A 16,594-nucleotide genomic window follows, 5' to 3' on the forward strand; every position below is an offset into this window, starting at 1 on the left:
TTTAAAAAAATCAGATCTGATTTTTATGTACAGCAATCTTCCATGTCCATTTCCCATTCACTCTCAAAAGTCATATATCTCCTCTCACACCATTAATTTCAATATCAGGTATTTCACTGCACTTCTATTATCATTACGCCATTGCATCTGGATTTGCCCCTTATCCAGGAGTCTTGACATATACCATCAAACTATTTTCCTTCTACTGCTGTGCGCATTAGGCAGAATGAGAAGTTCAGTAAGCTTAGCAACATGTCAGAACTACATAATACTGGGGACTGAGAGGGGGGGCTGGCATGGTGCACAGGAAGGAATATGAAAGGGACTGAATAGTTGGAAGGAAAGCTTGAATTATAACCAAGAAGTGGGGAATCGATGGCGAGACCGAAGCACTGAGCACTGTAGTGTGATGTGGTAAGTATGGGGCTGATGAAAATTAAGAGCAGAAATCTGCTGTTGACTTAATGAAATCTGTCATTCCATTATTATTGTACTTTGTCTGCAGAAATTAAGGGTTTGAGTCAAAGGTTCCCTTCCTTTGGGAGGAAAGCTTTAAAATGTTTGAGTTCTTTATAGATATTGCACCAGCTTTGTATGCAATGTATAGCTTTATGCCACAAATATGCCTATTTTTTATATTACTTTCTAACCTTGTTAAATCATGGTATGAGGCTGGGAGCGTATGGGAGAAACGGGGCATTTGTGGCATGAATAGAGTAAGTCTGGCAGGCCCTTGACGTGGCCCTCTGGCTAGCTTAGCCCCCCCAAGGCCCAGAGCAAGCAGTGTTAGAAACTCATATATCTATAAGCTAGGCGCAAAATGGCATCTTAAACCTAGATTACAGTCACCACACCAGAATGTCTATTTGCCAGGGAGTTGGACCAGATGACCCTTAGGGTCCCTTCCAACACTGCAATTCTATGGTCTCAACTACATTGCTTGACTGTAGCCTGTTCTTTCAACAATTCACTTGTCCCAGCATGCAAGAAGGAGAAACATGCACAGTGGAAGGGGAAACGGTATTAACTATGGATTAAGGCAGAGGTTTTTAAACTGTGGGTCGTTAGTTCCATTTGGGTGGCCTGTGGAAAGGTTGCAGCAGTGTCAAATAGATCTGTACTCAGCTCTGCCCTTACTTTCCTTGATGTGGTGATGGAGGACTGTGCGTGAGTCAGCTGGCTCGGTGAAGAAGTCAGTTGCTAACTGGGTGCCCAGAAATCTCCACTTGGTTGCAGCTGGACCCATGCCAGTAGCAAAACGCACCTGGGGAATTTCGAGCACTGGCTGAGCAAGTATACCTGTGACTGTACTCCTCCTACGCCTACTCCCATGTGCTAGTCTGATAATGTAGTGTGTCAAGTTTTTCCTAAGGCATCATATTTGATAAAGGCACTATCCCTGGAGAACAAACCTACCTATTGTTGGTATAACAACTTATTTAAAAATAAATTCAGGAGCAGACATCAGAATATGTACATAGGATTTCAGAACCCTTCAGACATGCACAAGGAAGAGATCACCTACAATCTCTTAAGTTGTTATATATGTTGGAAGCTGCCCAGAATGTCTGGGGCAATCCAGTCAGATGGGTGGGGTTACAATTTTTAAAATACTACTACTACTACTACTATTGGGATACCACACAAAGATGCTATCAGCAGGGGATTTTTGTGTTCAACATGCATGTGATACAAGGTCATAAAAAAGGTAAAGGTAAAGGTACCCCTGCCCGTACGGGCCAGTCTTGACAGACTCTGGGGTTGTGCGCCCATCTCACTTAAGAGGCCAGGGGCCAGCGCTGTCCGGAGACACTTCCGGGTCACGTGGCCAGCGTGACATCGCTGCTCTGGCCAGAGCCAGAGCCAGAGCCAGAGCCGCACATGGAAACGCCGTTTACCTTCCCGCTGGTAAGCGGTCCCTATTTATCTACTTGCACCCGGAGGTGCTTTCGAACTGCTAGGTTGGCAGGTGCTGGGACCGAGCAGCGGGAGCGCACCCCGCCGCAGGGATTCGAACCGCCGACCTTTCGATCGGCAAGTCCTAGGTGCTGAGGCTTTAACCCACAGCGCCACCTGCGTCCCACAGCAGGGGATTTTTGTGTTCAAAAATCAGCAGGGGATTTTTGTGTTCAACATGCATGTGATACAAGGTCATAACCTAGAAACAAAAAAACAATCTACTAAGTTGTGGAGTAACTGCTAGAATGAACTGCTGAAAACAATGGGAGTAAACTGAATGTTTTGGTGACACTAATCTACACTCCTAAAAGCCGATCTTATGGACATTGTTTTAAGCCCTTATGACAAACCATGCTGTGTACAAACACGCTGTGGAATCCTCAATCCCTTACTCCACACAAGGTGAAAATGAAGCTGGAAAGGATAAAGGGACATGACTCATCACAGGCTATAAACCTTTGGTGACCTTGATGAAAACAAATTATTTGAACCAAGTACAATTAAGATGCCAACATCTTCTAAGAAGAATGATTCAACCCAGTAGCACAGTATGTTCCTGGAAAAGAGCTCCTCACAGCAGATACTTTGCCACACAATGTAAGTAAACACAAGTTAGAGAAGGAGGTTAAGGCTTACATTTGTGCTGTACATGCTTCTCTATTACCATCTGTAAGTCAGTTTCACTAGATCAAAACAACTATTCATGGTGCTCCAGAACTTCACAACTTTTTATACTATATCAGATCAAATACCTTAGCAATGTGTCAGAGATGACTAGAAAGTACTTTCCTGACCATGGACAAGTGAGTGAATTGGAAGGCCAAATAACAAAATGGAAATGTATTTTATTTTTGGTTTTTCTGAACCACAATCTACAAGGCTACAAATTCTAGACCTTATCCACTAAGGGCATCAAGGTTTAACCAAATGTTACAATCAAGCCAAGCTGACCCTATATGGCAACCTTGTGTTAGAAATATCAGATACACATGTTTAGTAACTGCACATGTTAACCACAGCAAGCAACTGCCCCATCCCTGCCAATTACCACAAAGAACCATAGCAAAGGTGGTTTATTTTCGCTATTTACTTATGAAGTAATCCACATGCTGCCTTTGGGGGCATAACCTACTGAAAACCGCTTACAACGCTATAAATACAGTGATCTAAAATAATCCAAATTAACAAAGGCAACATCACTGAGTTATTAAAATGCCAATTCAAACAGTACAGCAACTAACAAAAGATAGCTCTGCAAACATTTTTTTTTTAATAAAAGACATTTTAAAATATATATATTGCTTTTTATACACCGTTTTAAAAACCCACAGTGCAGAGATCATGCAGATCTGAGGGAAGAGTGTTCCACAACATGGAAACCAACACAGAAAAGGCCCCATCTCTCATGCCTGCCAGGCAGGATCATAAGCAGGGCCTCTGGGGCTGATCTCAATGTGCAGGCAGGTTACAATAAGGACTGCAGGCAGTCCTTCAAATAAGTCCTTCTTAGTACAGTACAAGCTGGCTGCCTCAAAATATCTTTTTTAAGGAGACAATGTTTTGAATAAACTTGTAGAAAACCCTACAAAATGTGGATCACTACTAAGTAAGATTGAACATCCATGTTTTATACTATGAATTTAATATGAGATTTAGCTGCTGGTAACCCCAAAAGGGAACAGATATGCTTTTCTTCTCTCTGTGCATTCAAAATGGTGACTACAGTTAGTGGGCAGTTGGTTTGGGTAGTAGTGTTCACTGTGTTCAGACAGGGTTGTAACCACCCCCCCCAAAGGATCATTTCTGCAGTCTGTTGAATGCTCATAGATCCAGCCTAGAAAGCCAAGAGGTGTCAGTGACAAAGCCTTTTCGGACATAACCCTGCCTGTTCCAGGAGATCTTGCTCTCTAAGGTGAGGCAGGTTGTGGTAACAGAGAGACATTGGATCAGCCCAGAAACCAATCAGGAGAGAATAGTGAGCTAAAGTTTGAACCATTAAACAGTCAAATAGGGCTTGTTTGTCAGTTAGTTAGGACTCGGTAAGTGCCTATTTAGGGATCTGTTTTGAGCCTTGTTAGGGCTGAATTAGGGATTAGCTAGACAGCGCAACCCAGATTGTATCCCTGAGGGTAAGGCAAAGATCCTACAAGAAGTTCTAAGGGTCATTAGTCAATTCAGAGACACGTTTAAAGTGATAATTTTAAAGATATTTTTAGCTATCTCTGTAAAGAACATGCATCTGAAACAAAGTGTTGTGCCTATTAAAGGTACCCCTGACCATTAGGTCCAGTCGCAGACGACTCTGGGGCTGTGGTGCTCATCTCACTCTATAGGCCGAGTAAGCTGGCATTTGTCCGCAGACAGCTTCTGGGTCATGTGGCCAGCATGACTAAGCCGCTTCTGGCAAACCTGAGCAGCGCATGGAAACGCCGCTTACCTTCCCGCCACTATCTACTTGCACTTTGACATGCTTTCGAACTGCTAGGTTGGCAGAAGCTGGGACCGAACAACAGGAGCTCTAGGCTCTGTGGTTTAGCCCACAGCGCCACTCGCGTCCCTATGTTGTGCCTATTAGAGTAATTATTAAGATATAACCCTCATCATCTGTATGTAAATAAAATTCTAGTTTTATTCTGAAAGTGCCTCATCCTTACTTTGATTCTCTGGGTGAGGACAAATTCTCCTTTCACATAACTGTCATACTGTACCTTGCTGCTTGTTATTAAGAGATAATAACAGACCTTTTAAGTTTTCTGACAGAGAGAGTGTACATTTTAAAAACACTAAAAGAAATCCAGTCACATTACATCTCTCCCATCATTACTGAGGGAAGTTGCAACACAGGTAGTGGCTAAGGAAAGGGCTTTTATAGTTGTGGCACCCCACATGTAAATTCTTCCCTGAAGGGTGAGGTGGGGGTTTGTGTTATACCTCTTTCAATATCCTTCTTGCATCAAGCAAAGACCTTCTTATTTCCCCAGTCCTTTAAAATTTTTACAAGTTGTTTTAATCCTGCTATTTTATCTGCTGTTTTGTGTTAAAAGTCATCTTGGAAATATTATACTAAAGAGTGGCACAAAAGTTTGTAAGTTAATATACATACATTGATTAATTTTGGCTTTAAAAATACTGCCAGTTCTTGAGCATCTTCTCTACACAAACCTCTGCTTGATCAGTTGTTTATACAATTCATGTGTGTGTCATCAAATTGCAGCAGTAAGGGGCTTGTTTATATCTAACTATATTGAGGTTAAAAAAGGTAAAGGGACCCCTGACTGTTAAGTCTAGTCATTGACAACTCTGGGGTTGTGGCGCTTATCTTGCTTTACTGACTGAGGGAGCCGGCGTTTTGTCCGCAGACAGCTTTCCGGGTCATGTGGCCAGCATGACTAAGCCACTTCTGGCGAACCAGAGCAGCGCACGGAAATGCCATTTACCTTCCTGCCAGAGGAGTACCTATTTATCTACTTGCAATTTGACATGCTTTCAAACTGCTAGGTTGGCTGGAGCTGGGACTAAGCAATGGGAGCTCACCCCATTGCGGGGATTTGAACCGCGAACCTTCTGATCGGCAAGCCCTAGGCTCTGAGGTTTAGACCACAGCGCCACCTGCGTCCCTAGCATATTAAGGTTAAGAGGCACAAATAAAAAGACACGTTTTTACAATAATCTATATTCTGTTACCTAGTTATCATAGAGCTTCTGAAATTATGATGTGCTGCTATGGGAATAACTAGTGGCAGAAGAATTACAAGAAAAAGCTAGAGAGTTTCTATTTCTAAAAGTTGCTAAAATGTTAATGTTTATACAGAGAAGAGAGGCTCAGATCAGCTTTTGAGACATAAAATGAATCAGGAAATTGCCAGTCACCTGAAAATGTACTGTAGAACCCTGAAATATATCTCCAACTGCCTAACATTAACGGCAGCTGTTAAGAAATATTTGGAAGTTTCTGTTATTCAGTTTTGCAAATTATCCTTCAAAGAACAAAATTGCTCTTGCCAACAATTTGCATGTGTTAGAAGACCAAGAAAAAGGAGTGAGAAAACAAGGGAGAGGGCGAAAGAGGCAAAAGGTGAAAAACAAAGCACCAATTTATCCTCTTAAAACAGGTTGAAAACAAAGATGAATGCCTACCTCCCACTGCAAGTGTGGCGGGATATTTCTGATTTGAAGTTTTCGACTCCTGGGGATGGAGAGAGAGAGCCTGTTATTTAAACACAAAAAAATGTACACTCCATAACACATCTCTGAAAATTACTAGGTCAAAACGAGTTTTATAGTAAGAAGCAATTATCACAAAATAATTTCATTATATGCCTACAAATAATTATATACCTTATGCTCACCAGTAAGAGTCAATTGAAGAGATACTACTAAAAAAACCGCTCCTCTTCACAGTATTTTCTTGGCACATTGAAGCATTTCTTAACACGTGAAACATCTTTGCTTCAAGAATATTGTGTCTCCTATCATACTGTTTAAATATGGTGGCATTATTTTTAGACTTGTAAAAACTATCTCCAAATTTGAAACTTCACAAAATGGTGCATGAGAGAAAGAAAGAATATGTAAATTTTAAAACCATGGTCAGTTTAATTAGCACTTGAATTCCTAAGATTCCATGCTTCTGAAATCTTGACTAGCTTTTGTATTGTCACCTTTGTTTCAAAGATATATTGGCCCTCACTCATCTATCTTGCAATGAAAGCATTTGCTTTGTAATAGTATAAACAAGGCCCAGTGGCATCCGGAATGGAATAATAGCCAAACCTTTTGTCTCTTCACCTCTCATTCCTTTTCACCTGAAGAAGAATAAATGCACACCCAGAATGCTACATAACCTTGGGATCTTCAGCAACGTACAGATAAAAAAGGTTCTGTACATCTCATGGGAAGTGTATGTACTTCCTCAAAGCTAGAAAGGCTATTCATACAAGAACTCAGAAAATTTACAATTAAGGAGATTTCTTGAGATAGACAAAAAAATAGAATGCAATATATATAATCAAGACAACAACCCTATACACGTACTCAGTAATAAGTCCCACTGAGATCAACGAGACTTAATTCTTTTCAGACAGACATAGCATTGTACTGCAAATGTTATGTTGGTGTGGTTCACAAAAAGTTAAACCAACTAAGTCATACTAAGAGTAGAACCACTGAATTCAATGAACTTAAGTTTGTCATATCCACCGACTTAAATGAGTATGACTTAGTCGTATACAACTCATACAAAATAAACTATGGTCAATGTGCATGAGCAATTCACTCTTCCCTCACTTTCGACTATGCCACACGAGAGAAAGGAAACAAGTCAAAGCCTTGTTGCCATGAAATGCTTATCACTCATAACATGTTGACTTCTCATTGTTTCTTTGGAGAGAAACAAATGATGAGCCCACAGGACCTACAAGACTCTTGATTCGTTTAGGGTTCACTTGCTTCCCTCCCTGTGTGGCACAGTCAGAAATGTGGTGGAAGCAAAGCTCTTGTGCACATTAAGCCATACTTTGTATTTTAAACTGTGGTTTAAAGTTACGTAAGAACTGCTCACTCGTCAACTGGATTTAGGTGAAAACAACTAAAATCTTGTGGCACCTTAAAGACTAAGACATTAATTATGGCCTAAGTTTTCATGGATTACACTAATGAAAAGGAATGTAAACCAATGAAAGGTTATATGGTACAATGAACACTAGTGTTTAAGGTGCATCATGAAATTGCATTAGGTGAATTGCTATACATCCAGCCTTTTCAAACTACAACTCCCATCAGAACAGCCAGTAATCAGGGATGGCAGTTGTGTCCAACAGCATCTGGGGGCACTCAGTTGGGAGGGCTGCTATAAATGAAGAACCTGGAAAAGTTTTATTTAAAAAAATATTTGATTCTAGTTTGTTATATTGCAGGGATGCAGTAGTAGCTTTTTCCACTACATACAACCCAACAGAAATTTCTCTTGGGCAAGAATTGTTGAAAGGAGAATTTCCTAACAGATGTGTTAAGTTCTAGATATGCTTTGCTTTCAATGTCATTTTTTCCTATTCCAAGGTCTATACCCCTTAAAAGATATAGCAATAATCCTAAACATAAATTCTAGCAGCCTTACATAAATGAGCATAGGGAAATGCATGCACTACCGCTTGATATGCTATGGAATAAATTCTCCTTTCCTACAAAAGAGGTTTTAACTTTCATAATGAAGTTTCATCATTAACTATTTGGTGTCCTTTTCTGGACCTTCCTTCTAATTTTGCTTTAAAACATTTCATGTCTAACTTGACCACAAGCAATTTAGTTTTATGGACTGTGTGATAGCAGACAAGATGCAGTCCAAACCCACTGCTTTTAAATGAATCCAGTATCTTTACTTGTGCTATTACGATTTTAAATAATAATAATAATAAAAATAAATCCTCTATCAAAACTATTGTGCCAATGCTTAACAGTGTATAAGGCATGCCCACAAAGAGGCAATCAAAAGCTAAAGATTTGGGCAATATAATTTGCTGCTGAGGAAACATGCCAGTTGAGAGGGTAACAGTTGTGTTCGAGAGGTGAAGTTTTCATAACTACTGGCAGTCCACTATCCCCAGTATCAGCACTTGCTTTTTTAATTAGACTTTGTATTTAAGTACAGTGCAATCATAAGTTAGGCAAGGATTATGCTACCAAGGGTCGAGTGTAAAAGCAAAATCAGTACTCCTCACACCACCCAAGAATTCAGAGCCTCCCAAAGCCTGGTAAATAAGGTGAATAACTTAAATAAAGCTATTTTGCGCAATTTTTCCCTGTACAAAAAGTTTGCAGGGTTCTGAGATGGTTGTGCAAATGCTCTGGGAGGTTCCCACGAGATCTCACAGGGCCCTTTGAGAGCCTTCAGAGCCCAATAAATAATAGCCTCCCGCCCCCTATTTATTTGAGGATCCGTATAAAGTTATGATCACATAAGTAAAATCAGCGTAAGTTGCGGTAGTTCATATGCCAGGTATCAGTAAACTGAAAATGACCATATGTAACTTAAATCCACTGGTTTCAAAAAGTCTACACTGTGTATGACTTACACTAGATATTACCCAGTAAGATTAGCTACTTGCTTATGTACCCAAGGTGCATAAATCTTAAAAGTAATTTATGGAAGCAACTGTGCACTGAACTTTTAGTGGCTTGAATTATGTCATTACTAAACACTTGAACATAATCAGAATACTAATGCATGGTTGTAATTTTCACACTACTTTAAAGCAGCAGAATTCAATTGAGTTTGTAACCAAGGACAGTATATACTTTTCAACAGAAAGACTGTAGGATTAGCTGAAATGTGCACATGTGAATTAGAGTGCATGGTGCATTTGACCAAAATACTTAGGCTTGAGACCATTTGTCTGATAACAGAATAAGTATTTAGACTTTATGCTGAATATAGCTGAAGGACAGTGTCACTTTTCCTGTTAAGTAGCACTTGGGGCTGCAATCCTCTGCATGCTTACCTGGAAGTGTAAATGTTAAGATTTCCTGAAACTTAGAAGACATGAGAAAATAAGGGTTTTTTCTGCCACATCAGCCCTCTAAGGGGGAAAAACTAATTTGAGGGGGAAATTGAAATACATTCTGTATTTACTGTCATACGAAACCTAAATCTGCTTTTCTACATCATTTATATCTAGGCATGTGCAATAGTACTAGTTGGGTTATAAGATGTATAAAGCTATCTATGCAAGTTTTCTCAGAAGTAAGATGCACTCTGTTTAATTCAGCTTATTACCAGGCAAGTGTGCACAGGACCTCAAAAGTATACATGCCTTGGGTTCTTTATCAGCATAATTGTGAATATAGATACTTAATAACGGAGAGTAGCTGCACCCTATGTACTGAGGCACATGCATCTTAGTTTTTTGCTGTCTGAGAAGTAGCAAAAAATAGACACTTAAAAAGTAGAAGACCCTAGATCAAATAGCCACCAAAGGAAGGCAAGCAGCAATTCACAAGCAAGAACACCCTTTTGCTCCTTTCATGAAAGCAGTACCCTCTAGGTGCACAAATGCATATTAGATATGTATTATATATGTGTTGTGTGTGTGTGTGTGTGTGTGTGTGTGTGTGTAGGGACGCGGGTGGCGCTGTGGTCTAAACCACAGAGCCTAGGGCTTGCCAATCAGAAGGCCGGCGGTTGGAATATAATATCCACAATACACCCCCCTGACGGTGACGCACCTGTCAATCACCTGATGTCAGGTGGTCCAATTTCAAAAGCAAAGAATCAGGGCACATTCTAAACGTGCTCTTGATTCTTTTCTTTCTTCCCTTGCAGGCACAGCTTCATACAGCACATGCAAAACAGCAGTTCTCCTTGCTAAAAAGAAGATTCCTGCCAAAATTGGGGCTTGCACTTGGGAGCTCCTGATAGGGAACTCCTGAGTGCTACCAATCCCAGCAATAAGCACCAACCAACTCATTATTGCTGAATGCAAGCCTGCTTTCTGAAGGAATTGCTTCCACTTAAACCCATTCAAGTGGGAGCTTGCATCGTGCATTATTCTTAAAAGGCAATAAATATAATTCCTGCTTGCCAGAGAACAGGCAGGTTCTCATTTTTTAAACAACAACAACAGCAATCCCCATAAATTTCCAATTTTTTCAATTGAAAAGGTTGGAGAAGTCTCAGAAAAAACATGGGGTACTCCTCCCCACTGCTGTTTTTTTCCTCCTGAGCCTTCACACCTCTTTTTGGTAGCAAGCCCTACAGCACACAGTAGAATTTAGTTCTCAATAAACATACATGTGATAGTGTTGTAAATGTCCTTTCAAAAATAAACACAATATAGCAGTTTTCTTCCACACAAGTATTTTTAGATGCCAAAATCAAAAGCAGCTAGGACAAATTTCACACGGTTATTTTAAGAATTTCCACCTTCTATACTAGCCTTCTAGTTTCAATATTAGGTAGCTAATATTGCACATAAGGTTGAAGGAGGAAAGCTAGAAGAGTGATGCTCTCTCCCACTTCCTCTTCCATTTCCTCTTCCATAACTGCTTTATCAAGGTGCTGACTGGCATCCGAGCAGCTAAATCTGAATGCAGAATGACTGAGAGGGCAGGAAGAAAATAAGACTGATCTGGTAAGACTGGGAAGGGAGCAATAGGGGCAGGGGTGGAGAGACAGGAATGGAGTACCACAGGACGAGAAGGACAGTGTGTCAGAAAGGATGCAAATGCACAATCACATCAGCTCTCATAAAATGGATGCTCTTGAAACTGCATAAGCTATTCTTCACCCAATCAAATAATAGATTACATCTGTCTCCACTGGCTGAACCATTAAACCACTGATCAGCTCAGTACTGCCATGGTGCAAAAACAGATCTGAGGCATTGTTGTTGTTTAGTCGTTTATGACTCTTATGGACCAGAGCACACCTGGTTATGGACCAGAGCACACCAGGCACTCCTGTCTTCCACCGCCTCCTGCAGTTTGGTCAGGCTCATGTTTGTAGCTAGGTCCTCCTAATATCCCAAATGTGTCTGTGAGGCCAGAAAGGTTAGCAGTCTACATCTTTACAGTAAATCTCACTGAACTCAATAGGCTAATGGAGTACACATGTATACCTGGAGTTCTCTATGCTGGTAATGCTGTCTAGGGATGATGGAAGACCAAGTCCAACATCATCTGAAGGGCCACAGATTAGCCACCACTGGAGTATAAGACTGCACTGAAAGACAACTTTCCAGAAACATGCAAAACAAAAACTGACATACTGCTGGGCACACGCAAACCATTTTGGATGCTGAATTATGACTAGCACAACATGGCTGAGATCAAAAGAGCTATTTTAGACATGTCCAAGGGTTTGGAACACGCCCAGTGCGATTTTCCCCCTTTCAATAAGTAGACCCTTGCCCATAACAACCACTTTTGGTTTAATTTCAAAAGTGTCTTCCTAGGTGGCCTGGTGTTTGAAAAACAAAAACCACAACCTCCCTTGGGTACATGGAACTATGTTTTTCTTCTGAACCATATTGGCTAAGAGCTAAAATATACCAGCCACACTATTCTATAGTAAAACCAAGCAACGGGGGGGGGGGGGGGATTCCATACAAGATGGAATGCAAGTAGAAAAGTTGTATCTTCCTTCATGAAAATTAGATGTGAAAATGAGGTCAACACATGGAAGGAAAATTGAACAGCAGCATTTCTAAACCTGGTACCCTCCAGATATTTTGAATACTGTTTTTACTCTGGAGGGAACCAGGTTGAAGAAGGCTGCTTGCACATGACCTGCCAACTTCCCCATGCTTGTAAGGAGTCAAGCTTTTAATAGTGCCGTCCTATGTCTTTAAAAAATTAACTTCTGTACAACATGTGTACTTGAAAGTATTGCACAAGGACTTCCAACTGTTCTTCACACTTCTTAGGCTATAAAAACTTACATTCATAATTTGTTAATTCCCAAGTGTGACTTAGCAAAAGGATTTAGTAAAGCAGCTACAACTCTTGTGCCAAGTACTTAAATATATCTTTGCATTTTCCTACCAATTTCCACAATGGAATACAACTGAAACAAGTCTGTAAAAAGTGATAGAAAACTTTACATCATTTATGGTAAACATTGCAATCTATCAACACTGCATCATCTTCCTTCCACTCTTAATTCTGATTTTCAGCAAAATGGTTCACATCCTATTTTCCCCACCATATATTTGAGAATCTACACGTTAAGAAATACGGATTGCTTTTTCACCAAAGTGTGCAAAGCACTACAACAAACAGACAGACAACTCTACTTCAGTTCAGGGATTATGTTAAACTATCAATTCAACAGTTTTCCTGGGCCTCTTTTACAAATTTCAATACCAAGTGCCTTTATAACCTATCTCAACCATAGGAGATTTCCCATCTCTTCCCACTGTCACTTACTCCTCTCTTGATATGATGGATCCAATGCCTCAACTATCAAGCCCCAACCCTCCTAGCTCAGGGGAAAGGAAGTGTTGGGTGGGAACTTTCCTTTGTGGCCTAAAACCCTGTAACAAAGGGTCCCTCCATGTTTCCTCCAACCCTAATCTCTCAGTGGGCCAGTGAGGAAAGGGGCACAGTGCTTAGGGTGGGGTGGTGAGAAGGAAAAATAGTGGAATAATTACCACAGAACTCTGAAACAACCTTGCTTCCAAGCCATAACAAAGCACCAATAAGGAAGGAAGGAATTTCCTGAAGAGGAGGTGGTGCTTTTCCACTTGTAAAGACTGCCCTTTCGACTCCTGGGAAAAAATGTTATTTCCTGTCTATTTTCACGGTTTATTCTAAAATGTGTAATTCAGTTTTCCATCTAGTTAGTTTAGAGTGTGGTAATTTATGTTTTAAAAAGTCAAGGCAAATCACTAAAATCCCCACTAGTAAACACATAAAACATAAAAAATATCATCAGCAATCTTGTATCCAATGTGATGGATCAGATGCAACACAAAACCATGGCTTGACATTATGCGAGGAAGCAGAAATGAACCTTGGAATTGAATGCTCCCTCTAACTAGTCTGATTCTACTTTGCAGAGAAAGTGTTAAACCAACCAAAAGCTTACATCTACCTTAAAGGAAGAGAGGACCACTTCTGTGCCCTAGGAGGTCACAGCTCGAAAGGGTAGGAAAGGCAAGGGATTGTTCCCATAAAATTCTTCTGTTTTTTGTTTTTTTAAAGTAATATTTATTAAAGTTTCCAGAATAAAAAAGGAAAGATAGAAAAAAGAAAAGAATAAAGTTTACACTTAATTTCGTTGACATCTTTCCCGGACTCCCCCCCCCCCCCTTGTATTCCCATTCCATAAAATTAATTCCACAAATTCTTACCCCAAATTTTAAAACCTTATTATAATTATAAATAACCCATTTATTCAAAATTAATTTATCTTATTTAACCATTTCTCCTTATAGTTTTTATGCTTCCCTAAGCTCGACCCCAGTTCCCTTCCACGAATTCCCCTATTTTCATAGAGCAAGAAAAAATAAGAGAGAAAAAAAAAGAAAGAAAAAATATGTAATTTTACAGCCTTTGGATTCCAAATCTCCCTCCCCCTTTTCCCGGTTCCGATCCCCAAAGTTCATCCATCTGTCTACTGCCAAACTGGAGAACCCACGTCCATGTCTCAGTTCCACTTTGCCATCTTTTGATAGCTTTTGGTTTCTGAAAGTCCAATCTCGGAGAAACTCTCAGAAAAGATCATTCTTCTTCCATCCAGACCTCTATGTTTAAGAGTATAACTCAAATTCTGTTTCTTGATCCTTTTAAAGTCTGGATGTCCCAAATGTTCCAACTTTGAGTTTAGTCCAGCTCTTATTCCTCAGGTTTCTTTTCCTGTTCTGCTGCAAGAACCTTCTAATTCAGAAACTTCTTGTTCTCCACAGAGGCTTTATTTATTCAGGAACATAAACTTACGTCAAGTCCCTTCCTTTCTTCAATAGATAAATCCATTGTCTCCTTTAGTGTATAAACCTCTGTAGACAAAATAATGCTTCGTTTTTGCAGCTTTCCCAAGAGATAACAAATCCTGCTCAATTTCATAGTATTTTTCCACTTGCTGCTACTGTTGCAATGTCCCAACCTCCCTCTAGAGGGAATATGGTAATTTATTTCTTTCCAGATCAGACCCAAAAGTCAAATAACTTGTTGCCTTTATTTCCAATAATTTATGTCCAAATTGTAACAAATCTAACCAGCAAAGCCATCGTAACAAAGTTCTCTTTTATTTTCCTGCTTTGACAGCTACTTTGACAGCTGTCAAAGTTTCTGTGTCTCTTCGCCAGTCTCTCATGACGGATCGCTCCTGGTTCCCGGGGGAGTTACATTTTAGTTCTCACAAACCAATCTTCTCCTCCAGCACAATTATTGTAATTTCCCTACGTGAAATTATTTTTTTCAAATAAACAAGTTCATCTCTCGATCTTAGTTGTCAAATCCTTGCGTTAAGACATTTACAACGGGGGGGGGGGCGGACTTCCTTTTTGCACCTCCCCCGCTCGCTCCAAATTCATAAGCCAAATTTTTCCTTTTAAGTCCGATAAATTTACTCACGGGTTGTTCTTTTTAATCCAAATCCAAAATTTTCCAAAGAAGAAGTCGTTGCTCTCCACCGAATGGCATGCGGCTTCGCTGGGCAGGGGAAGCAGTGGACTCATAGCACCACACCCCCCCGTCACCCGCTCCACAGCCTTTAAAAAGGCTCCTTCGCAGGTTGGGGGGGCGCAAACGGTGCCCGCCGAGTCACCAAGTCCATGGGCATCACCACCCATGGTTTTTGAGGGTCCCCGCGTCGCCGGCGCGGCAGGACCCAACCCCTACCCAGCAGGCTCCCTCCGGAGCTCGGAGGGAGTCCGCCATTCGGCGATGGCGCCGACCCGGAAGTCCTGTTCCCATAAAATTCTTCTGAAGGGGCTAACCTGCTCCTCTTCCAAGACCTATTTCCTCTTTTGCTCCTCTGCTGGTTAAAATCCTTGGATTTCATTTCCTCAGCAATCAATTATTTAACCCATCTCAATACATAAAATCCAGCAAACCTCTTAGCAACAGGCTAAGCAGGTCAAGCAGCTGCTGAATAGGGTAACATATATAAAAATTCCAGGGAACATTCATTCATCTGATCAACCAGGAAACACTGCTATTTATGCTTCACCTTTCCTTTATCTATTCCTTTCCCCTGGACTCTAGAAGCTAGTACAGCAGCTTCCTAACTGCATACAGCACACAAGCATAGTCAATTAAGTAAATATATCTATGAACTGGTAACTTTCTGACACTTCCCAATTTGTACATCATTTAATGAATTTTCATCATTTAATGAAAATTACAAATGCAGCACTCAAGAACTACACATATAGAAGTTTACCATTAAGTTATCAATCACTATACATTCATAATAGACTACATGATTGACGGTAGCTTCAATTCCTGTAGAGCTGGTATACAAAAGATGCCTTGCAGATCTATGTTAGCTAACAAAAGCAGTATTTTAAGCAATGCTTTAATTATTTCATTTTTTCTTTAAGCTTCCAGTATTACCCAAGAATACACACCAAAACCAAAATCTTCAAAATTAACAATTTCATTTTGAGAGTCATTAAGGTTGTCCTAATATAACTGCCAGATGGCGATATTTCAAATCACAGGACTACTTTTTAAAACCAGGTCAGAGGCTACACTTAAAGGATCATATTCAAAACATCATCCATTAGCTTTACCACTACTTATTATTCAGTTTATCTAAATCCACTTGGTACATAAATTATTTCTATTAATACACTTTTTGCATAATAATTATTTCTTGACAATATCTTATTGATAAGTTTTTACATGTGAGTTCAATTTATCTCTATTTAATTCTTAGGTTGCAAACAAATGCCAGATACAGAGAGGACATTTGTGTAAGCATGCACATAAGCAAAGTACCTATATGAGCATGGTACGTATGGAGGATTTTTCCCCCTTTTAGCACCAACTCCTCATGCAATGGAGCGTACAGGAAGCTAGAAAGTTTCTATGTGCATGCAGATAAGTGGCAACAGAATCAAACACTAAAAGTAAAATTTGTTCCATCAACAAAGACAGAACAATGTTTGCATCTGTGAGTAAGCATTAATGATTA

The 16,594-nt window shown here is 40.1% G+C and overlaps 1 protein-coding gene across 2 annotated transcripts in view; it reads right to left on the reverse strand.

The window, feature by feature from the left end:
• IGF2BP3 (insulin like growth factor 2 mRNA binding protein 3) overlaps positions 1-16,594 on the reverse strand; it is a 68,576-nt gene that overhangs the window by 33,609 nt on the left and 18,373 nt on the right. For both annotated transcript variants that reach the window (XM_079948007.1, XM_079948006.1), the window contains exon 3: positions 6,097-6,145. In XM_079948007.1, coding sequence (XP_079804133.1) covers positions 6,097-6,145 — 49 coding nt within the window. The remainder of the gene's footprint in view (positions 1-6,096; positions 6,146-16,594) is intronic.

This window comes from Podarcis cretensis, assembly GCF_951804945.1.
Source record: "Podarcis cretensis genome assembly, chromosome: 12".
NCBI classification, from domain to species: Eukaryota; Metazoa; Chordata; class Lepidosauria; order Squamata; family Lacertidae; genus Podarcis; species Podarcis cretensis.